At 40.3% G+C, this 24,896-nt stretch overlaps 1 protein-coding gene across 2 annotated transcripts in view; it reads right to left on the bottom strand.

The window, feature by feature from the left end:
• The window catches only part of KIAA1549 (KIAA1549 ortholog), a 213,807-nt gene that overhangs the window by 55,970 nt on the left and 132,941 nt on the right, over positions 1-24,896 (bottom strand). For both annotated transcript variants that reach the window (XM_045002706.1, XM_045002707.1), the window contains exons 4-8: positions 23,151-23,328; positions 21,575-21,705; positions 20,390-20,573; positions 10,340-10,399; positions 7,524-7,669 (exon numbers count right to left, since the gene is read on the bottom strand). In XM_045002706.1, coding sequence (XP_044858641.1) covers positions 7,524-7,669; positions 10,340-10,399; positions 20,390-20,573; positions 21,575-21,705; positions 23,151-23,328 — 699 coding nt within the window. The remainder of the gene's footprint in view (positions 1-7,523; positions 7,670-10,339; positions 10,400-20,389; positions 20,574-21,574; positions 21,706-23,150; positions 23,329-24,896) is intronic.

Genomic DNA, 24,896 nt, shown 5'->3' with positions numbered 1-24,896 from the left:
CCCCTGTCCAGCTCTCTGCTTCTGGCCCCACCCTGTGGAGGGGGCTGTAGGTGGAGGCGCTGGGTATAGGGATTTTGTGGGGGGGGGCACTCTGGTTCTCAACCTGTGGCCCAGGTAACACTTTGTGGGCTGCAAAGGTGGCCCACAATGATAAATAGGTTGAGAACCAATGCACTAGGAGCTCATGTTCAGCTAGATTATCCACCACGACCCCAGATCTTCCCAGGATAGAGATGGCCATCCCTAAGTATGGCCTACATTCTTTGTTCCCAGATGTATGCATTTAAATTTAGCCATAAACACATATTGGTTGCTTATGCCCAGTTTAGCAAGCAATCTAATTTGCTCTGAATCAGTGACCTGTCCTCTTCATTATATACCATGCCCCCAAATTTTGGGTCATCTGCACACTTTATCAAGTCACATCTGTAAAATGGGTTAATTAACACCCACTTCTGCAAAACTCTGGATTTCTCTACACTTACATAGCAGTTTACATCTAAAGTATTATTTTAGATATATTTCATAGTACAAGCCATAGACATGAGAGAGAGAGAGAGAGAGAGAGTGTGCGTGCGGTAGATCTCATACTATTTTTCCAGTGAGGTCTTCTGTACATTTACAAATTATAAAACAAAAATAATTTGAAAAGGTCTGTCCTTTAACGTGCTAAAGACAGCACAAATGCATAGAAATCCAGTTTTCCAGACAAATGGAGATGCCTTCCATGTGTTAAGAAGCAAGAGACAGCATTTTATATCTATGCTTTGAGGGTGGAGAAGGGAGAGGAAGCATATGAAAAAAGCAAGAATTTCAATCATTAAAATAAAAAATAAAAAAAAAAAACCTCGTCAGTGCAATTCACTCTGTTTCTGCTGGCATAAATCACATCTTTTTGGTTAATATTAGACATGTGCTTTAACCTTTACAGACTAAAAGCTTAACTGTGTTCCAGTGTCAGTAAAAATTAATGTAAAAAAAATGTTTCCAAAGGAGTACCATAGGTCAGTGAATAGTGTTGCCTTGGTAACCAATTCCAGTATATAAATTACAGTAGGAAAATCTAGGTAGTGGAGGAACTCAGAAAGCATTTGCGCTGTGTCAGCAAGCCAAAAGAGCTATAATCAGTTGCCAATTTGTTAGTAAACAGCAGGATTACGTCTCTTTTTGAAATATGTACATCCCACAGGAAAAAAAGAACAAAGAGATTCTGCTTTATCAAAAATAGGATTTAAACATCAATGCAATTAAGTCCAGGGGCTGGATTACTTACAGACATTACTGCATGAACCATATGTTAAATGAGCAACACACACCAAGTCTACCTTAGGTTTGAGTAAGTTGTTGCATGAACCTGCAGAGCCAAGAAATACACTGGTGCAGCTTAAATGATGGCAGCTGTGTCCTTAAGTAATCTTGCTGGGTCTACATGTCGCAGTATCTGTGACTAATATCAAGTATTCATCCAATTTGGCATTTAGGCCCTGATTCTGCAATTGTCATGTTGGGAGGGACTAGTAAATAAATCTGTATGAGGAGCCAGCTACAGGGTTTGTTCCTGTAGCAGCTATCCCAGCCAGCAAACCACCCCTATTTTGCCAGCTGGAAATCTGGTTTGCCACAACAAAATGAGTTTGTCCAACACCACTCCAAACACCACTGCCAGGAACACCTCCATGTGCTGGATGGGTCCCTCAGGCTCTCTGCTGCCAGTACAGGTCTGGTGAACTACCTCTGGTTCATCAAACCAAGCCTTGTCTACATTGCACAGGTAATTTGACCTAAGTTACGCAACTCCAGCTACGTGAATAATGTAGATGGAGTCATGGTAGCTTAGGTCGACTTACTGCAGTGTCTACACTGCGCTGTGTCGAAGGGAGATGCTCTCTGGTCGACTTACCTTACACTTCTCGTTCCGGTGGAGTACCGGAGTCGACGGGAGAGCAATCTGTGGTCGATTTTGCGGGTCTTCACTAGACCGGCTAAATTGACCCCGGTGCATCGATCGCAGCAGCTTCGATCCTCAGTAAGTGCAGACATGCCCCCAGACAGCAAACTAATAGGTGGTTCACCAGCTAGGGCAGCTGCTGGAGTAGCAAAAGTTAACAAAAGGATTCCAACAAAAAGGTCAGACAGTGGAAATTCTTAAAGTTTCCATTTAAAAATAATATAAATCCCAAATAACCTCAATCTTTACTCTCAGATTATGTGCTGTCAATTTGGGAAGGGTACAGTGATCATACAAAAGACACTGCTCTCAGTGAAAAACTGAACCCACCTTTGATATTAAGGTTGCTATATAATACAGTGAAACCCCGCTATAATGCAATGTTTGGGGTCCAAAAAATTCCATCATGATAAATGCGGGGTCGCGGTATAGTGGGGTTTCAAGCCGGTCAGTTTAAGTCAGTGGTCCCCAAGGAGGTGCATTGATGTGCGCTGCCTAGTGCCTAGTGCCCAGCAGAGGAGAGAAGCCGCAGCCCCGCGCCTGCCGGGGACAGAGAACTCCGAGGCTGCAGGCGCCGGTGCTCTCTGTCCCCGGCAGACGTGGGGCCGCGGCTTCTCTCCAGCTTCAAGAGGAGCCACGGCCCCGCACCTGCCGGGGACAGAGAACTCCAGGGCTGCGGGCGCCGGTGCTCACTGTCCCCGGCAGGCGCGGGGCCGCAGCTTCTTTCCAAGCCGGAGAGAAGCTGCGGCCCCGCGCCTGCCGGGGACAGTGAGCACCGGCGCCCGCAGCATCGGAGTTCTCTGTCCCCGGCAGGCACGGGGCCACAGCTTCTCTCCCCTGCTGGGCACTAGGCGGGGGCACATCAATGTCCCGGCAGGCGTCATGGCGTTGGGGACCACTGGTAGTAGGTCTTAAAGGGGAGACAACTTATGATCGCGTTATATACGATTTCGCGTTATTGCGAGGTTTGACTGTAATTATTTTCTCATACAAATTCTTAGATAACTAACTATTAGCCATGTGAGCTATTTAATTTCTGTAGTTTCCCTTTAACTGAGAACCTCACTGCTTTTGTCACTTTGTGCCACAACCTTAATTGCCATTCTTTTCTAGGATTCACCTTTTTGTTCTCTACAGCATTCAAAAGAAATATTGATAATTTCAATCTAAAATAAACTACGTATTCTTTTAATATGAGCTTCTGGTGTTTTTTTTTTTTAAACAGTACTTAACAGCCTCATTCCTCATAAAAGTGCATGAGAGCTGACAAGACAGACTACTCATAAAAATGTCAAGTGTCTCTAAGTGTGCATGATGTAATATAACCTACAGAGCATGCCTTGCGTTTGCAAGAAGCAGCTATAAAAAGTGAAATTATCTGTGAAACATTTGCATATAAACATAGATGGGATTGTGTTGTATATACTAAGCCGCTGTAAGGCTGTAAACCCTGTGTGTAGCTATGGCTTTAGGTGTCTATCTAACAGAGAGTGCCACCATATGAGCAATGCAGATGAGAGAAACGGAAAAGAAAAGATGAGCATTTGGGTACTGTCAGTCCAAATTTCTTATTTTTATGAAAGGTTCGAAAATGTTTAGATTTAAATAAGTGATTTTACCCAGTTATGTTTTCCAATAAATATATTTATTAAGAAAAAATGCCCCACCCCCAATGGTGCCAGTTCTACTTTCACAGCATAGGAAAGGAAAACAATTATTGTGATAGCATTTATCAACAATTGCCTCATTTTCAGCACAAGCTCTTCCATTTCCACAGCACTCAGTGGTGTCGTGTTTTAATATAAAGTGCCTTTCACCTCAGGAAACTTCAGTTCTAAACTGGCTTGTCACAAGTGAAATGAATGTGTGGTCTCAGTTTAGTCTCCAGTGGACAAATGTTCTCCTGACTAAAATAACGCCCAGTTTGGTACAACTGGCCGTCTGCGCCCTTATTTCACTCCATTGTGGGTTGGTATTATAAAAGAGCTATCAGGACAATGCACAACATTATGCAACACATGCTGCTATCCTACGGTGTAAGAGAAAGGTTGAAAATAAAGAACATGCATAGACTGGAAATTTTGTTATTTGTGTCATGGTATCCTCTGGACGGACGGACGCACACACACACACTTCTCCAAAGCAGTTCACAGTCTCGTCCAGCGAAACCTGCAGAACGTGCTGCAGCAAAATTAAAAGGTTTATTGCGGTTGAGAATTGATTGCTATGCCTCATATCCTCAGCTGAAGCGGGAGAGGTGATGTGCAGCCAATGGACCACCAGAATGCCACAACACTCCAGCCACTCGCCCTGGTCTCAGGCATGTGTCACACTACGTCAGGGCTAGGCATGATGGCACAGGACCAGCTCTGCATCACCTGGAGTCCCTTACACCAAAACAATCCTCATGTAATGGTGCAGAGTAGCTTTATTGGGGTCAGGAATCTGGGCTCACACCTACATTTCTTTTACCTCACCTTCAATAATTACCGGCCAAACCTATAGCACCACTATACACACTAAAACTCTGCAGCTCTAGGAGATCCTGTTAGTGAGTGGCTGCAAGAGGCAGGGTAAGGAGCATGTGCAGTAGGTTCTATATTCTGAAAACTGAGAGAATAACAATTCTTATGAAAAGATGGTTACTCCCTCTCCCTTAATAAAACAGCTGCTGATCCCCCCAAAGTCAAGGTTACCCTATTACTACATTAACTACCTATTTGCAAAGGGCAGCCCAACTTAAAAGAACGTCATCATGTTTGGTGGGAACACTGCAAAGTTTCACAGTCTAATATGTGGTTCTCAGGGCTGGCGCGGGAACAACACAAGTCCTGCTTAAATGACAAGTCACATTATTTAAATAGTGCACTGTACTAGATACTCTTTTGCCTATAGAAGAAAAAATACTGCAGGTCAGGAGAGAAATGTTTATGTTCATGTTTACACTCAGTTACACGCAGGCTAAAAGTATGTGCTCCAGAATTCTCAATCACATAGCGCAGAGACTATACAACTCCATGCTCACTCTAGGATTTTAAATCCAAATTTGGGTGAAGACACATGAAGGGTTATGTTTGTGGGGGCATAAGATTCTTCCCTGTGTGTCTTCTAAATGGATACTGGCAAACAACAGAGTGTAAAAAAAGAAAAATTACGAAAGTGTGGTCACTTTCTGACAGTTAACTTGATCCAGGAGATAAAGTAGGTAATTGTCAGCCAACACACACAAGGGACTACAGGTATCAGATCACAGGTGTCACTTATGTCCCAAAAGGGCTGTTGGAAGCATTATATATAAAGTATACAAAACTTCACTGTGAAGAGGACAGGGTTGCTACAACCCTGCATACCTAACACTAGCCCACAAAAGCAAGGATATGAGAAGGTAAGCCATTTGGCAATATATACCCTCTCCTCCTTCACCTACAGGCATGTGTCTTAGCATCATCACAACTACCATACACCACAACCTGAACTCTTCCCCCTTCAACCTTCTATTCTCCATACATCCATTCACCAAACTACCCTCACATAACACAGTTAGCTATGGCGGTTTGGTGTAGTGCTGTGTTGTGCTGGGAGGGTATGGTGTAGTTTGGTAAAAAGCAGTGATGAAAGGCTGGTATCCTTAGGGAACTAAGCAAAGGGTGTGGCGTGCAGTGGGAGGTTGTACTGCCTCACCACTGGGGGAATCCTCAGCTGCTGCCCAGTTAAGGAAGCTCGATAGCTACTTTGTACCAATGAAGCAATAAAAAGGAACAGTTATTGGTAACTAGGACCATGTCTGCAATACAGCTGCTGCAGCTGTGCTGCTGCAATGCCTTAGTGCAGATGCTTTCTGCATCAGTGGAGGGGTTTTTCCATCAATGTAGATAAACCACCTCTCCAAGACGTGGCAGCTAGGTCAACGCAAGAATTCTTCCATTGACCTAGCTACATCTACACCAGGGTTAGGTCAACTTAACTTACAGCGCTGAGGGCACAACATTTTCCACAGCCCTAAGCACAGGTGCTGGACCTAGGGGCGCTGCTGTTGCACCTCGTGGCTTGAAGTGATTTCCTTCATATACAGGGTTTACAGCTTGATTCAATGGCTCTCAGCACCCCCACTATACAAATTATTCCAGTGCCGCTGGCCCTAAGCAAGGTAGCTAGGCTGATCTAATTTTTAAGTGTAGACCAGGCTTAAGACCAGGCACACACAATATAGCAGAAATACAGCCACCTCTGGGAGTAAAGCTCTGTGTTCTCTCTCCCAGTGAAATACAACGCTATAGCTAGAAATAAATCTCTCCTAAAACCTGTGCATGTAAACAACACAGAACTGGCAGTTAATTACAGTAAAGGACAAAAGAGTCACTTTTTACATGCCGCCTAGCTGTATGTATTTTCAATATGATCTCATCTTTGCGGGTAAGACATGAGGTTTATTTTATATCAAGAGACAGAGGGATAAACATGTGCAATGGGGAGAATGAAAAATCTGAAACAGGGCACCTTATTCACAGTGAATCACGGCGGTGCAAAAGAAATAAAATACAAACTACTCCTAGAACAGATGCTTCTTTGAGCCCCAGCCCTTCAAACATCTGGAAATTAAAAGAGGAGGGGAAACTGCAGGGTTATACCGAAGGAAGATGATAGGTCTGAACTGCCTGTATGGCAACTCTGAGGTCAACTGTTGATGGATTAGCTGGCAAAGTTATTTTTAAACAACTTTCCCATTAAAAAGGTAGACTGGGTTTCAGTTTGTTGATCTGGCTGATAAAGGACCATCTGTGACAGCCAGAAATCTAAGGAAAAGGTTAAGTTTTCAAATCTTTGCAGCCAGAAGGTAGCTTTCGCCTAAGTGAACACCACCAGCCACAATGAAGGTGCAGACTGAGAACCGCAACACCCATATATCATAGCATGGGAGGGGCTGTCATGGATGCCAAATGTGGTGATGGTGCAGTTAATTCTTCTTTCACTGCAACTTCTATGACCGAGAATATCATACCAAAGAGGCAGTTAAAAAGTGTAACATGTTATTCTGTTTGACAAGATCCCTTAGCTGCATAGCATAAGTGCCAGCCAGCACTCAGGCGCATTATCCTATTTCATATTTATATACTGTTACAAAACACGACAGAGTACCTAGAAGCGTTTTAAGAGCTGTGTGGCCCCCGCAAAAAAGGGGGGGAGGCAGACTTTGATCCATAAGAGCGTTGTCCCTCTTTGCAAGACACCGCAACTAAATCAAGAACTCAGTTCTTAAAATAGGCTGCTTTTAAGAGCTGTTTCTGAGGATTGTTTTTAAAATCACAATACTTACTTTATAACCATTTAACACTCCTGTTGTTTTCACTGTTATCACAGTCATTAGTTCAAAAGGCAGCAGGGCAGCAAAAAGAATGTTAGTTGCACAACATGATTTATGTATCAGTCACATAGAGCAGCTAGACTAGAGGTTTTCATTTCATCTCTCCTTTCTTCAAGTCCTAGATATTATTTACTGTTTGAATAGTTTATTCCCCTTTACACACACACACGTGAGTGCACACAAGCACACGTCCAGCCTCTGATCTATTAGTACCTGCACAACGTTGTTGCCTGCAAATGTGGCTCGTTTCCATATTCGCCCTCCGGTCAGAGCCTCATTTAACAGCTGAGCCAGTTTCCGCTCCATCCCAGCCTGAAATACTTCTTCCTGAATTCGCTGGTCGACAACACCCAAGAGAACTACATTTAAAAAACAAAACAAAACAAAAAAACCAACCCAAGAACAAACAAATTAGTAAGAAGCATTAGTATTCAGTGTCTTTTATGCAACTTCAATTGCAGGCCTTGAATCATTCTCTAAAGCCCTCTGCTGGACTATTTAAGCATAGCATTGAAATAGTCACACAGGAATCCGTCCCAGCTCAGCTGGAGATTGCAAGCTGCAATGCAAGACTTTGGAAGAAGGGGAATTAAAAGAAAAATCGCTGAGGTGATTCCTGGAACTTCATGGGGGCTAGCCTGGTCCAGAACAAATGCAGTCATGGGGCAGCCCTGCCTCCAAAAAAGCTAAATCTATGAAAATATTATATATATCAAAACACAAGCAGCAGAGAGTAAAGAATTCAAAGTTATAACCAATTCTGAATTACCTGCTTTCAATGTTAACCATACTTTGAGTTCACCAGTCACAGAGTCAGGGGTAGGCAGGGATAGAGAATATAAAAATAGGACAGAAATAGCAGAACAGGTAGGAAACAGAAAGTAGAAAAGTGTATTGTCACCTGTTTCAGACAGCCCTGAGCCTAAGCCTATGAGAGCAGTAGTGCACAGAAACTGATTAGCATGAGTGGCTTGGAAAACCCGGGAGGCAAGTGCTGTAGGCACTCCAACTATTAGAGCCACCACAGCAGTTCAGTTAAAGGGGTTACCACATTTAACAATTCCATCAGTAATTACTGGGCACAGCAGCCCTTTTTGGTTCAGACAGGGCCCAACTTCCATGGGCCCACGCACTCCCCTGGAAGGAACCCACAGGTTCTAAGTCTTTAGGGCTTGTCCATGCTGGGCAGCTGCCTTTCTACTTTGGATCTCGCCCTTTTGAATTCCAAGCCCACACCTGCTACAGTCCTTCAGCTGAGGCTTCCTTCCCCAGGCCCCGAGCCATCTCTGTGGCAGCCTCTAGCCACAACTGTGTTCCCCAGAGACTTCCTCACAGCATTCCCATTTCAGGCTGCTTTTCTTTGGCTTTTTCTTACTGAACACCGCCACCCCCTGATCTCTCACACACAAAGATGAGAGAAGAAGGGGCGAAGGGGAGGCTGAGTTAAGGAACCTCTCATCTATCACCTCTCTTTCTGCCTCTCTACAGAAAAGCTACTTTCTTGGTGTGGGCCAGATTCCAGGAGCATCTCTTGCTCCCTTCAGGGCCAGGAGGACCACTGCTTCACTCTCCCGCTTTCTAAGATGGCTCCCATCACTTGTTCCACCCCCATGATTTGACTGACTAATGGAAACTGACTCAGTCACATCAAAGAGTGTTAGTTTTTGATCAGTCCCAAAGCTGGAGCAGTTTTTCCCCTGGCTAGTGAGACAATAGCAGCCTGGCCCTTTAGGGGTCCATTAATGTACAGAAAAGCAACTGACTCTGTGACTAGCACTAGCCTACTGTACTTCTCAATCACAGGTGCATGGAAAAGGATTTACCTGCTTGTGAAATTTCTAGTGAAGAAGGATGCTGGACTGACACTCTCAGCAACGGAAATTAATATATCAAAAATATCCCTCACAAACAGAGCTGGTTGAAACATTTTTTTGATGAAAATATAGACAATTTTCATGCAAAATTTTCATTTTGGTCCAATTTTTCTTTTTTCTTTTTTGGTTGAAAAAAACAGATCAAAAGCTCAGAAGAGTTTGACAAAAAATCAATTTTCAGAAAAGATTTTGTATTTTTGGCTAAAATTTTCCTTTTTTCATTTGGTTTTCACTAAAAATGCTCGTGTTTCAGTTTTGAATTCTTTTTAAGCCAAAACAATTTTCAAATACTCAAATATTTTTAGCTTTTTGTTTTAGTTTTTCCATTGAAAAACAAACAAAAAAAATTCACAGGAAATTTTAGATTTCCCCCTTCCCCCAAAGAAATTTCCCACAAAAAATAAGTGGTATCTTTCTACTGGTTCTAGTCACAAATGAAGTATCTCAAAATTAAATAGCAAAATAAACGATAAGTGATCAAGAACAATTAAATGTAGGGAATTTGACAAGAGAATTTTTTCACCTTCTTTTAAATTCAAATAGATTGAGAATTACAAATAATAGCAGGAAGTGTATTCCACACCAGAAGGGCATAGTTACAGAAAGCACTAACTCTCACTGTTTTAGGATTATATTCAGGGCAAATTAGATCAGATGACTTGGACTAGAGAAATATGCTGGAAACTAATTGAGGAAAAAAACGAAATGGGATGGAGCTGCATCATTACTGTCCCTAAAATTGTTTGGCATAGCCTTGTGTGCTTTGGTGTAAGTTGCCATGAATAAATCAAGAATTAAAAGTTAAAAAAAAATCTTAAAAAAAAAAAAAAAAGGCAACATCCAACTTAAATGGCAGTTAGTGTATACAGCACCCTCTGTATACCAGAGCTGTGTTTCTGCACTTTGAATAACCTGCATTCTAAATATAAAACAATTTTTGAGCCAATAAACAAGGAATTGCAATAGTTCATTCTACACAAGTGCATTTCCCAGCAGTTCCAAATTATTCATTCTTTTGCTTTGGAGCTTACTCAGATCTGGATATAGTTATTACCTCAAACCGTAAGCAATCTCAAAATTTATTAATGTGTTATCTAGGTCCCGGCTAAAAAACCAATGATCTCACAGCTATCTATCTTTATATAGTCTACATACCTGTTCTCACCCAGGAAGATTTCATCAATTGAGACACATTGAGTTGAGGGTAATGAAAAGCTGGGGGAGAAAAAAAAAATAGGTTGAGGGAAAACACATCTGTAAGAACTGTATACTCAATAGCACAAAAACAAGAAAAGAGGCTGTTTCATAATTCACATTAAGTCAGTGAACATCTTATTTGCTGATATAACTCTTAGTGTTATACATAAGAGACAGAAAGACATTGCTCTTGATACATATTTTCTGGTTCATATGTCTGAATGAAAAACAGCTGACTAAAGTGGTCTGAATAATTACCTGAAGTATTTAACATACCACCCTGACAGCTTTGCTTCTAGAAATAGTAAGCAAAGCCTGTTTGGCTAATTTGTCTTTAATGTAAAATGAGATTTTTGCCTGCTAAGATCAGGCTGTGCACTGGATGACTCATGGTTTCTCAAACTTCATTGCACTGTGACCCCCCCCCCTTCTGACAACAAAAACTAATAAATGACCCCGGGAAGGGGGACCAAAGCCTGAGCCCCACCGCCCCATACGATGGGGTCAAAGCCCAAGCCCCACCACCCTGGAGAGGGGCCAAAGCTTGAGGGCTTTGCCCTGGGCTGAGGAGTTGGTAACCTGAGCCCCACCACCTGGGGCTGAAGCTGAAGCCTGACCCCTGCCACCCAAGGATGAAGCCCTTGGGCCTCAGCTTCAGCCCTGGGTGGTGGGGCTCAGACTTTGGCTTCAGCCCTGGCCCCAACAAGTCCAACGCCAGCCCTGGCGACCCCATTAAAATGGGGTCGTGACCCACTTAGGGGTCCTGACTCACAGTTTGAGAACCGCTGCTCTGGGTGAGTCATTCATGGCTTTTTGAGGAAGAAAGCATCTAATTCTTTGTGACTGCAACCAAGCAGAAAAGTTAAGACTTAAGTATAAAGGAGAAAATTGAATGTACCTATTTTGTATTCCAAGCCATAATAAAATAAAATATACATTAAACATTGTGAAGATCAAATTGGATTTATGAAAATCATAAATGAATTCCATGAAAAATCCCATGGCATTTTGGTTTTATTTTGTTCAAGAGCCCAAGTTGTCAAAATGACTAGCCTCCTGGAAACGCTAAGCTTCAGGAGTGAAAACCTGGCCTCACTGAAGTTAATGAAAAAACTCCCATCAACGTCAGTGGGGCCAGGATTTCACCCCAGATTCCCACTGGAGTAAAGTAAAGAGGCACTGGTGAATAGATAAAGACAGTGGCTGGGATTAGTTTTCCTGAAAAGAGACTGAAACTTCATGAAAGTAAAGGGGGTGGGGGGTTTGTCAAAGTTTTCCCTGAATCATCTGAAGTTCTTAAAGCGCTTAACAAAGATAATTTTTTTAAAACCCGTTTTAAGGATGGGAAGAGTGAGGCACACAAAATTAAAAAGATTTGGCCTAAGGTCACAAGGTGAGTCAAAACCAAAAATCAAGATATCCTGACTTCCAGTTCTGTGTTTTAACCACTACACTATAATTAGTTCAACTCCTGCTATTGTAGGCAGGCAAAGAAACAAAAAAATTATTAACTTTCTAATTTATTTAGTGTGTCTTATTTGCAGACTAGTTAGCTAAGACCTCTTTCTAGGTGTACTAAGGTTGTTTCCATAAATATGTTACCTTCCAGAATCTGGTGATTTTTACTATTAAAAACCTGATCACTCTTTTCTCCCCTAACGCAAAAGCAGAAGAGCCTCTAGATATATAGCACCTTTTTTTTAAACCTCGGTTTTTGACACTGCACTTTCATTCTCTAGAGTGAAATAATTTATTCTTTATTCTCTTCTTGTTTAAATTAAATGGCACTATGCCCAAAAACTGACTTAAAATTCAACATTTTCTGATACTCTTATTCCAGTTTAGTAGCATCTTGCGTCACAAATAGTTCTATTGAGACTTCCATAGGGCCACTACTGTGAAGTACAGTAGTGGTCAATGTAAGGGTATCAGAATATGGCCGTTTATGTATTTGAATGAGATATTACATAACAAATTTCTAAAAATTCCACTTGCAATATACAAACAGGAAGCGCCTCACTTTTTACATTTATATATTATATAAAAATATATATTGCTGCAGGGTTCTTCTAAACCAAAGGATGAGTGGACATGGCTCAGTATAGCTAGAAGTTTGGAGATTGGTTTACTACGGTAATGCACTCTTTTACCTCAATCTAAAAATATCATCCTGCAAAAAAATGTGTAAACTGCAGCTGCACTGGTGTTTTCCAAAGCCCAGGAAAAGCAAGATCACAAGATAATTAACCATCTGCCAATGGCAATATAATTTTGAACTGTTAGAGTGTTTAATTACTTTCTTTTTTTAAACAAGGTAACAGTTGTGCTTTGACACTCAATATGATATACCTTTTTTTTCTAATTAGTGTTTGAAAATTATTTAATGTATGCAAATTCCTGTATGCCTAAGAAACTTCATATAGAATTAACTAGAACCTTAAAAAAAAAATCCTTGAGCATCTGATCTTGATGGTGCAGTGGGAGAAGTGCACCTCCATCCACCCTTTCCCCTCTCTAGTCAGCACTGGATTCTATTATTCTAATTAAAAATTGTATTTCCTTTAGAATCCAATAACCATTGTGATTTCAATAGTTTCCCACAAGAGATTTGTTAAAGAGCCCCTGAAAAGCTTTGCTCCATTGCCTTTTCACTTTCCTTCAGTTTTTAATGATACTTTGTATTGATTAGCAACATGTTACTGAGCAAGAAATTTCTCAGGTTAGATACCACGATTTGGGGAACATTTACATAGAAAGAACTGAAGTAAAACCATACATTATGTAGACCATTTTCAAACTATTCTTAAAATGATTCTTCACTCTTTAACTTCTCCCTTAAGCCATCCAGTAGAGCGATCTGTCTCCAAACAAAATAAATCGCCCAATATATGAGGTTCTGGAAGTTATCAGCTGTGCTCTTTATGAAAATAGTTAGGCAGAGAAACCAATAGTCTTACTAAAATGTCCACCTTTCTGCAGAAATGTGGAGGATTAAATAATCAAAAATGGACAAAATGTGGAGAATTCAAAGAAGTGACCTGACATCTCATTGATCCATATTAGCGCACCACTGGGCTATTTATCAGGAGTCCAGTAAGTTTACAAACCAAAACTGAACTGGAAAGGGGAAATTAAAAACAGTTCTTTAATCAAAACAGGCTTTTCTTGAACTTTTTTTGTACCGGAGAGGAGGGGTTGGAATAATCGACTCACTTAAATTCAAAAGCCAACCTGTTCACTGAAACCTACCAGCCACGTCGTTTCATCTCGTACTGTATTGTATCATATTCTCCTGTATCCTTTCCTGCCTTTAAGACTGCACTCTCTTTGGAACACAGAGCTTTTCATTTGGCACAGTGTACCTTTTATGGAACATACAGCACTATCAGTGTTGCCCACTTTCATGATTTTATGGCAAGTCTCGTGATATGTTGTTGTTCAGAGTCCCAGCTGCTGGAATCATGTGAATGCATGAGAATCTCAGCACTTGCATTCAAAATAAGAAGTACATTCCTGCAGAATAAAGCCTGAAAATTGAAGAGAGTGATCCCTAAAGGTTCAGAAGCCACAGACCAAAGAAAAAGAGCCCAGAGTTTATTATTTTAAAAAGAAACTCATGATTTTTGGGGGGGCTTGATTCATGATTTTTAGATGCCTGGGACTGGCAACAGCACACTATGATAATGATAACACTATAATTGTCTTCATAGCAGTCCACCATGCACAAGATTCTTGTCAGTCCAGATAATAAAACATACTTTCTTGTTAATTATTTGCATTTCAGTAGCACCCTAGAAGCCTTGATTAAGTTGGGCGCTCTTTGTGCGAGGCACTGTGCAAACATGTAGTAAAATCTCTGCCCGAATCAGTTTCTAATCTGAGAAATTAAATGTAAACACATGGGCAAGGAAAAACAAATGGACAGAAAGGAGGGAAGATGAAAAAACAGACAGGATATTTTAATAGAGCTAAGATGTTAAAATTGCCTAGCACTCTTTAGTACCTTGAAAGAAAAGAGAAAAAAAGAAAAAAGCTGGCATCTCCCACCCTTAGCCATTCCCACTGCCATTATTCTTGCACAGAGCCCTCCCGCCACTGTGCATATAGTACCTTTATTAAAAATAAGAACGTTAAGATTGGCAAAACATCCCTAACGGTACCTTATAACCTAACCATGTACAGCATTAGGACTATCTCGCAAGCATTTGCATTCTGTTTAAGCTTTATGAACTGTCTCCAGTAAAAGGCTTTTATACAAAATATGATCTAAAATAGACAAAGACTGGACATAACAAATTTCTTTTTCCAGACACAGTTACTCATATTCAGGCTGTCAAAAGTTTAATTTAATCACGCCCAACAGTTTAAGTTATAATATAATATTAGATTTTCCTTAGTTTAAATCAATGTCAACTTGCTTGCAACTAAAAAACTCACCTGGAATTTGCAAATCAATCCTTTACTTGTACACTATTTCAAACACATTTATATATTAAAAAAAACATACACAGACAAGACTGATTGGGAAAAAAAAAACACTGGGAAAAATCTTTAGACTGCATCAAACAACCCTTCATAGTGTAATACTGAAAGTAACTAAGAAGCAAATGGCACAGAAAAGTATGCTAGGCAATATGAGAAACAGATGTAAATGCACTTTCCAGAATTAATGAAAAAGCTAAATATCCATGGATTTTGCATCAAAGATGAAGGATTCCGTATAATTTGCTGAATGCATAAGCAGATTTCTGACAAGGGTGGACCTCTTACAAGAAGGGCTATCCTGGGTCAGACCAATAGTCCATCTAGCCCAGTATCATGTCTTCTGACAGTGGTCATTACTAGGTGTTTCCGAGGGAATGAACAGAACAGGTGATCATCAAGTGATCCATCCTCTGTCGCCCATTTCCAACATCTTCTGGCAAACAGAGGCTAGGGACACTTCAAAGCAGGGTTTTGCTTCCCTTCCTGGTTAATAGCCATTGATGGACCTATCCTCCATGAACTTATCTAGTTTTTTTTTTAACCCTGTTACAATCGTGGCCTTCACAACATCCTCTGGCAAAGAGTTCCAGTGTGAAGAAATACTTTCTTTTGTTTCTTTTCAACCTGTTGCCTATTCATTTCATTTGGTGACCCCTAGTTCTTGTGTCATGAGAAGGAGTAAATAACACTTCCTTATTTACTTTCCCCACATCAGTTATGATTTTATAGACCTCAATCATATCCCGCCTTAGCCACCTCTTTTCTAAGCTGAAAAGTCCCAGTCTTATTAATCTCTTCTCATACGGAAACTGTTCCATACCGTAATCATTTTTGTTGCCCTTTTCTGTACCTTTTCCAATTCCAATATATCTTTTTTTGAGATGGGGTGACCACATCTGCATGCAGTATTCAAGATGTGGACATACCAGGGATTCATATAGAGGCAACATAATATTTTCTGTCTTATTATCTATTCCTTTCTTAATGATTCCCAACATTCTGTTTGCTTTTTTGACTGCTGCTGCACATTGAGTGGATGTTTTCAGAGAACTATCCACAATGACACCAAGATCTCTTTCTTGAGTGGTAACAGCTAATTTAGACCCCATCATTTTATAAGTATAGTTGGGATTATGTTTTCCAATGTGCATTACTTTGCATTTATCAACATTGTATTTCATCTGCCATTTTCTTGCCCAGTTATCCATTTTTGTGAGATCCCTTTGTAACTCTTTGCAGTCTGCTTTGGACTTACCTATCTTGAATAGTTTTGTACCATCTGCAAATTTTGCCACCTCATTATTTACCATTTTTCCAAATCATTTATGAATATGTTGAACAATACTGGGCCCAGTACAGACCCCTGGGGGACACCACTATTTACCTTTCTCCATTCTGAAAATGGACCACTGATTTCTACTCTTTGTTTCCTGTCTTTCAACCAACAACTGATCCATGAGAGGACCTTCCCTCTTATCCCATGACAGCTTACTTTGCTTAAGAGCCTGTGGTGAGGGACCTTGTCAAAGGCTTTCTGAAAGTCAAAGTACACTATATGCACTGGATCCCCCTTGTCCACATGCTTGTTGACTCCCTCTAAGAATTCTAGTAGATTGGTGAGGCACAATTTCCCTTTACAAAAACCATGTTGACTCTTCCCCGATATACCATGTTCATCTATGTGTCTGATAATTCTGTTCTTTGCTATAGTTTTAACCAATTTGCCTGGTACTGGAGTTAGACTTACTGGTCTGAAATTGCTAGGATTGACTCTAGAGACTTCTTTAAAAATTGATGTTACATTGCTGGGGGAGGGATAGCTCAGTGGTTTGAGCACTGGCCTGTTTAAACCCAGGGTTGGGAGTTCAATCCTTGAGGGGGAGGGGCATTTAGGGAACTGGAGTAAAAATCTGTCTGGGGATTGGTCCTGCTTCAAGCAGGTGGTTGGACTAGATGACCTCCTGAGGTCCCTTCCAACCCTGATATTCTATGATTAGCTATCCACCAGTCATCTGATACCAAGGCAATTTTAAGTAACACATTACACACCACAGTTAGCAATTCTAAAATTTCATATTTGAGTTCCTTCAGAACTCTTGGGTGAATACCATCTGGTCCTGGTGACTACTGTTTAATCTATCAGTTTGTTTCAAAACCTCCTCTAATGACACCTCAATCTGGGACAATTCCTCAGATTTGGGAAGCTCCCTCACATCCTCAGCTGTGAAGACCAATGCAAAGAATTAACTTAGTTTCTCTGCAATGGCCTTATCATCCTTGAGTGCTCCTTTAGCATCTCGATTATCTAGTGGCCCCGCTGGTTGTTTAGCAGGCTTCCTGATTCTGAAATACTTAAACATTTTTTGCTGTTACTTTTTGAGCCTTTGGCTAGCTATTCTTTAAATTCTTTTTTGGCCTTCCAAATTATATTTTTACACTTCACTTGCTAGAGTTTCTACTCCTTTCTATTTTCCTCACTAGGAATTAACTTCCACTTTTTAAAGGATGCCTTTTTGCCTCTAACTGCTTCTTTTACTTTGTTGTTTAGCCACATTGGCACTTTTTTTACCTCTTCCTGTTTTTTTAATTTGGGGTATACATTTAAATTGAGCCTCTATTATGGTGTCATTAAAAAGTTTCCAAGCAGCTTGCAGGGATTTCACTTTTAATTTCTGTTTAACTAACTTCCTCATTTTAGTGCAGTCTCCTTTTCTGAAATTAAATGTTACTGTGGTGGGATGCTTTGGTCTCTTCCCCCCCTCCGATAGGGATGTTAAATTTTATTGTGTTATGGTCACTATTACCAAGCGGTCCAGCTATAGTCACCTATTGGATCAGATCCTGTGCTCCACTCAGAACTAAATCTAGAATTGCCTCTTCTCTTGTGGGTTCCAGGACTAGCTGCTCCAAGTCATTTAAGGTGTAAGGAAACTTTATCTCTGCATCCCGTCCTGAGATGACATGTACCCAGTCAAGCAGATTTTTAATTGCAGTGTAGACATACACTGAGGGAGATTGCTCAGAAATGCACGCAAGCTAGGTTTATTATTGTGCTTGCTGAGGGATCCACTGCCAGACCCATAGCTAAGAAAGAATCAGAGGGCATCAGATTTGTGCAGTCTCTTTGCTGACACAGCAGACTTGGAACATGGGACAGTTAAGATATCACACAAAGAATAACAACAGCTTTAGGAGCCATGGGGATCAAAGCTGAAAAGTTCAAATCAAAACTGGTTGCTGTTTGGACAGAACTGCGGTGAATATGAGCTGTTCAAATCCTGGACCGGCCAAGTTTAGACAAGATATTCCTCATGTTGCTGTGCACAGCATCACCCACATCCTTGACCCTGTTATATTCTGGACTCAAAGCTGATTATGTCTATTTTTAAAAGTCGACTACTCCAGTCCCCAAAAGACACTGGCAAATCCAACCCTGTACTGAGGCCTCTGAGGCAAATGTTGTGATATTTAGCAGTAGACATCAAACACAGTGAATTGCTAGTTAGGTCAGATCACTGAAGGCAGTGATATAAAAATATCAATTGGCTGTCCCATGCTTGGAACACACTCCACAAATGGAGTCAAGGGCTGATGCAGCTCAAGTTAGCGCCACTCTTAAAGAGCTCAAGACAGGCAAATTTGTGATCATGTTGAATTTTATGATTTACTTAGCACTGTGACTAAGTCTCTCTTCCTGTGCAAGAGGGGAAAAATCTCTTGGGGTCTGAGCCTTTGCACAGGCTACAGAATTCAATGCTGGAATTCACAGCAATGGAAGGTATCTTGGCCCTTGGGTCACAAATCCTTAGAGACAGCAAATGTGCAGGGGTAAATTCTTCTGGATCTGAGACAAAGCTGCAGAAAAATCTGATCTGTATGCTTGAATCTGTCATTGTATGTAGAGATACCAGATTCAACAGGCTAAAGCAATGATCATGCACATGGCTTTGTTGTTCTGACCTGGTGAAAAAAAGAGAACAATCTACTGGACCACTTTCCACAGGTACTCAGTAAGGAGGAAATGGAGAATGCCCTAAATCAATGTTTCTCAACCTTTTTGCTTTGGACTTAAAAAAAAAAATTGTGCCTCCCCCCAACCTTAAGCCGCCCTGCCTGAGGCTCGGGGCTTCATCCAATGTGGGGCTGAAACATGTAAATTAGCTTTTTGGGGCCCCAGGCAATTGCCCTGCTTCCTACCCCGCCTAATGCAGACCCTGTTTGAGACTCACCCTAAAATCCTCCCACAAACCCCAGGTCAAGAAACATTGCCCTGCCACATTTTCATTATTATTTTTTATTTGAATTACAGTAGCACCTAGCGGCCCCAACCAGGAAGCAGTCTCATTGTGCTAGGCATTGTACATACACACGAATGCATGCACAAAGGGTACATCTATACAGCAAAAACGACTCCCAGCAGAGAGTCTCAGAGCCCAGGGCAACTGACTTGGGTTCTGAAACTCTCTGTTGCAGGGTATGTTTCCTGGGTAGACGTACCCGATCAGACAGTCCCTGCCCCACCTGGCTGACAAGGCTGTCTTTAAAACTACATGTACATACCATAAAATCCAAAACAAAGGATAGCACAGTTGGATGTTTTATAAGGTTTTTAACCACCAGGCACTGTGCCTTTCAGGATGTATTGCTCTAAGTAGAAATTCTGTTCTCATTTCATTGTCCTGTAGCACTGAAGCAACAGGACATGGGTTTTCAGTGAATAAATTAATCAAAACAAACCAGCCCACTAATATATTGTAAAGGATTTGATGAATATATAAATGAATGGCCCAAGTACAGAAGCTTACCAGCCCCTATTCTCTACAAGCTTGACGTAGGGCCAGAAACAAAACATATTCATGGACACAGTGACAATGAGCATGTAACAGCAGACCAGACTGATAGAGAACTAATCTAGGATTATTCTGTGTGATCAGATATAGTTTTCAAACTAGAAAGACATAGCCCATATTATGCATATTATGTAGCTCAATTTGAAATAAATTATGACATAGTCTCTGACCTTCTTGACAATCACAGACTTGTTGGGGTACCAGCATTTTAAAATTTGAGTTAAAGGGCATACAAAACTAAGAACTATAGGATTCAGTGAGAGTAAGACATATTAAAACCAAGCAAGTGAGTGAAGAGAAATGCTTTCAGACAATTAATGCAGCAACAATAATTCATTTTAATTTATTTGCGAGATTGAGACCACAAGCCCAGAATATGAGAGAATCTCATTACTCTTAGCTGCCTGTGGACAAGTGTTCTGATTTCATCTCCTCCTCCCCTTGCAAATTACAGATTGAACCAATACTAGAGTTAGTGATTAAGCTCAGCTGCTGTTGCACAGGGTCAGTTTATGTGACCAGAGGCACTGTTGTACAGATTTGCATAAAAAGGCCAAATTAGAAGCTAAGGAAATTAACTAATGTTAACACTTATATGGAACATTACTATGAAACTGTAGAGAACACCACACAAAACCAATCTTCTGCAGCCTTAGTGACATGAAGTACTCACGTTCGGCAATTTGCTGCACAGGAAAGCCCAAGTAGAAACTGAACTCCACCACAGACAGGTTCCTCAGCAGCTCACTGATTTCAGATCCGTTCAAGAATCCATATGTATCCTGAATGGCAAAGACAATGTTCACAGGGCCCTGCCGAAATGCCACACGAGGCTTGCTCAGAGTTATATTCAGTATCTGAAAAGACAAAACTAGAACAGGTCAGGAACAGCAAAAACACCAGCACTTCTGTTCCCTCTCTACCCTGCTTTTTTTTTTTTTTTTAAACAACAATATAAAGTGGGATGCTTTACAAGATTGTTAAGTAACATCCATTTCAGACTGATTCAGCCACACTGTCTCAGCAAGGACATAGTTACCTTATACTGTTTCCTTTGCAAGATTTATTCTTTAAATTGGATTACAATCCATGCTGATGTGAAAGGTGCCATCCAGAAAACGACTGAAGATGACGTCCAGAGAAAAATCAAATGCAGCTAAACAAAAGCTATTAACAAAAAAAAGCCTGTGTAGATACCTTACCTATGTGGAACAGATAGGAAGAGACTCTCAATGTAAGGTAAATGAACACCGTGGAAAGAGAGCTGTCCTGTCAAAATCCACTACGCCCTGCACTACCAGAGCCAAAGGCAGGTGGAAACAAAGTGCAATCAGACCTCAAAATGTGTTTCCATAGGTCTTTCCCTGGAACTTCACCTAGTAGCTATATTATATAATATTTTGCATATATTCTTCACTTTAAAGACATATTGTACTTAAACACAAATGAGTTATTTTATTTTTATGGTGATTCGATATTATTTGCATCATTTACGAGTTTATACAGCACAATTTCTATTGCTTTTAGTTTTAGAACAAAGCTAGAATAAACAAACTTTCAGGGGAAAAAAGGCAGCAAGTCTTATTAATTAGATTTAGAGTTTATATCCAGTGAGTTTTAAGCCCCTTTATTGGGTACAATATCCAATAAAGACTCCTCACTTTCCAGATCTAAAGTTCAGATAATGGCTACTCAGGGCACATGGCACAGGTGTAAACACTGATGAACCATGGAACCCAAAAACCTTAAAATCAATTAGTTATCCTCAATATAAACCCACCATTAGATTACCCATTCAAAATGTGTGATGCAGAGTACAGTGAACTTCTTTTTTCTCAGAGCACGCTAGCATTCTTACCTGCACTGTGAAGTTGTAGATATCCTGGTGATGTTTTCTCACCTCCAGGAATGCCATCATCAGCCCTTTTTCAATGCGCTGGCTGAAGTTACAGAAGCCAGTGTCAACGTTTCGAGGAACAAACTGAAGCACTGGAGGTAAAGGGTATGTGTTATTCCTACTGAGTGCAGTATTTGCACTGAAGGGAGAAAGTGGGGAAGCAGGGAACCCTCCCCCTCCATAAATGAATCAATCAGTTTTCCATTAAATCCTGACTGCACTCATGGCAGCTGAAAGACCAAATAGTGCAGCTCAAGAAATTAATTACAGCAGAAACTTCTGCATCGATACAGAACAGGTTTTCTTGTCAATAAAATCTGATATGATAATAAGGCTCACTTGCTGTCAAGAGATTCTGCAGCCAAAAAAAAAAAAAATCCACTTCCTATTACAGGCTTCTGAAAGATCCCCAACTGTACACAAACTGTCTCTAATACTGAGTCAGTCATCTGAAGCTCTAGAATCCCTGAATTATCCAAGATTTCTTTATGAAAAATCTTTAAAAAGGAGTCCAGCAGCCATCTTCTTTGTAGGCTGACAGTGAAGTCTAGTATTCAGTTTGGTTGAAAGACTCCAACTTTGGTCTACCAGGCATCCATTGATACCAGTCTGGCACCTTTCAACTGCACTTAATAAGCATGCATACATTATATATAATGTGTGCGTGCATGTGTGTACATGTGCACACATGCACACACTAATTAAGCACTGGTGAAAGGTGCCAGAATGACAGCACTAGAGAGTGAAGTTCTTATTATAACTTCACTCTCCGGTGCTGTCATTCTGGCACCTTGCACCAGTGCTTAATTAGCATGCACATTGCTAGAGAAAGGTGTCAGATTGATAGCACCAGTCTCCCACATCATGAATGTAAATCCATGTGAATATAAAAAGGTCTTTTTAAAATGAGTTTTTAAAATTAAATTATAAGCAAAATAATTAAACATTCTAAACAAAATAAACTTTAAATTAAAAAAAATTTCAGACATATACGAATACATAATTAAATATTCCTTAATATTAAAAGCAAAATACTGGAGAACAAAATACGTAGACCCTTATTCAGGGTTCTGTATTTCCCCTGCAACGGTTTACAAATGTAAGTGGCCAGTGAGGATGAAGAAAGATCTGGACTTCTGCACCATGATAAAACTGTTAACTCTTAAAGCATGATACAAAAAAAAAAATGCAAACTCCCTACACTGACTTTGTTAGAGACATCATCAGCTAGAACACAAAGTAGGGAATAGAACAGAACATTGCGTTCACCTCTTGCCAAGTAGAAGTTTTTCAACTAATTAAATAAACAACAGTAATAGCAATATTTTGAATGTATATAGCATTTTCCATCCAAAAATCTCAAAGCACTTTGTTAATATGCACGAATTAAGCCTCACAAGAGTAAAGGCTAGATCTTTTGATTCCCAATCTTGTATATTAATCACAAGACCATCCTTCTTCCTCGATCAAAATCTGTTTCAATACTAAGTTATTTTTCCCCCTCTCTACAGTGTGAAGCACAGTAACAAGAACTCACCTGTGTGAACTTGGAACCTTGGATCTGGCATGGTGAAAGAAGGCTGTAGTGACAAGATGACAGGGGCCTGACCACGTAGAAGGCTGCTGTTCATAAGCACATTTATGACAGCTATTGCCGTGTAAACAAAAGGACCTGATGTCACCAAGAAAGAGAATTTGGGGGAAATTTTATAAACCTATGGAAAAGAAATTAAATAAAATTATCAGCATCAATACTGGCAACAATATCTCACACCTCTATTTCACAGTCCATCTAATGATCCCAAAGCACTTTACCAACATGGATAAATTAAGCAACGGATCCCTAACAGATAGGAAAATATTATCGTAATTTTACAGCTGAGGAAAGAGAAGTACACGAAGTCAGACAGCTGGGAATAGAACCTTTATCTGGAGACTCCTACTTCAGTGGAGTAATCACAAGAGAATCTTCCCTTTGCGAAGCTGACTCAATTAGAAGTTGTACAGTACAGTTGTTCTCAACCAGGGTTATGTGTACCCCTAGGGGTACCCAGAGATCTTCCAGGGAGTACATCAACTCATCTAGATATTTGCCTAGTTTTACAACAGGCTACGTTCTAACGAAGTCATTACAAACTAAAATATCACACAGACAATGACTTGTTCATACTGCTCTGTATATTGTCCATTGAAATGTAAGTACAAATTTATATTCCAATCGATTTATTTTATAATTATATGGTAAAAATGAGAAAGTAAGCAATCTGTCATTAATAGTGTGTTGTGACACTTTTGTATTTTTAGGTTTGATTTTGTAAGTAAGTAGTTTTTAAGTGAGGTGAAACTTGGGGGTACGCAAGATAAATCAGACTCCTGAAAGGGGTACAGTAGTCTGGAAAGGTTGAACCCAAAAACCTTAAAATCAATTAAAATCCTCAATATAAACCCACCATTAGATTACCCATTCAAAATGTGTGATGCAGAGTACAGTGAACAGTGTGTGTGTGTGTGTGTGTTTGTTTTATGCAGGAAGCAATATACACACAATATAGTTTATAGATATAATACAATTTTGTGTGTACACATATACATACACTTTTTTCCCCAGAAGACACTCCTCCCCCTTATTTCAGCACAGCTATCACCAATAGGAGCTTCCCACAATTCATATCTCTCTTGTTATTCCTTTCAGAAGATAATTCTAGAGTTAAGCTGTCTATTCTGAAGATCTATAGCCATCACATAACAGATGAGGATCTAAATAGAGGATTTACTATAAAACCAAGTGAAGGTTTCAAATCAGGCACTTTTGTATATCCGTACAACATTATCTAAAACAAAAACAAGGTGAAGGATTTAATTTGAGTATTTTACAGTGTTTCTTTCTCCAAGAGGAAGTGTCCCCTAACCCAATCAACACACCTACTTCCCAGCTGCTTCTTCACACTCCCAGTTCCCTCCATCTACCACACATGATCACATTGTGACACACTTTCTACACAAAAAGCCAAGACCAGAGCCCTAAGACTTCAGATACACTTCCACATCTTTACAGAGGGAGACACCAGCTCTCTCCAGACCTTGCCCAAATGATGAGCGACCCTGAAGAATTTGAAGCTGAGGATCAGCTTTGTGGAAGAGCACACAGTGCTACAAAATCCTAGCTTATATGTCTCTTATTGAGATCTCTATGGAAGCACAAATCAATAGAAATTAATTTTCAGAGGACACAAGAGACAGCTTTTTCTTCTTTTTGATAAACAAAATTAACAAGATTTATTAA

The sequence above is a fragment of the Mauremys mutica genome, chromosome 1 (assembly GCF_020497125.1).
Source record: "Mauremys mutica isolate MM-2020 ecotype Southern chromosome 1, ASM2049712v1, whole genome shotgun sequence".
NCBI lineage: Eukaryota > Metazoa > Chordata > Testudines > Geoemydidae > Mauremys > Mauremys mutica.
Note: the sequence above shows the minus strand (reverse complement) of the source record. Positions and strands in the feature narration are given on the sequence as shown.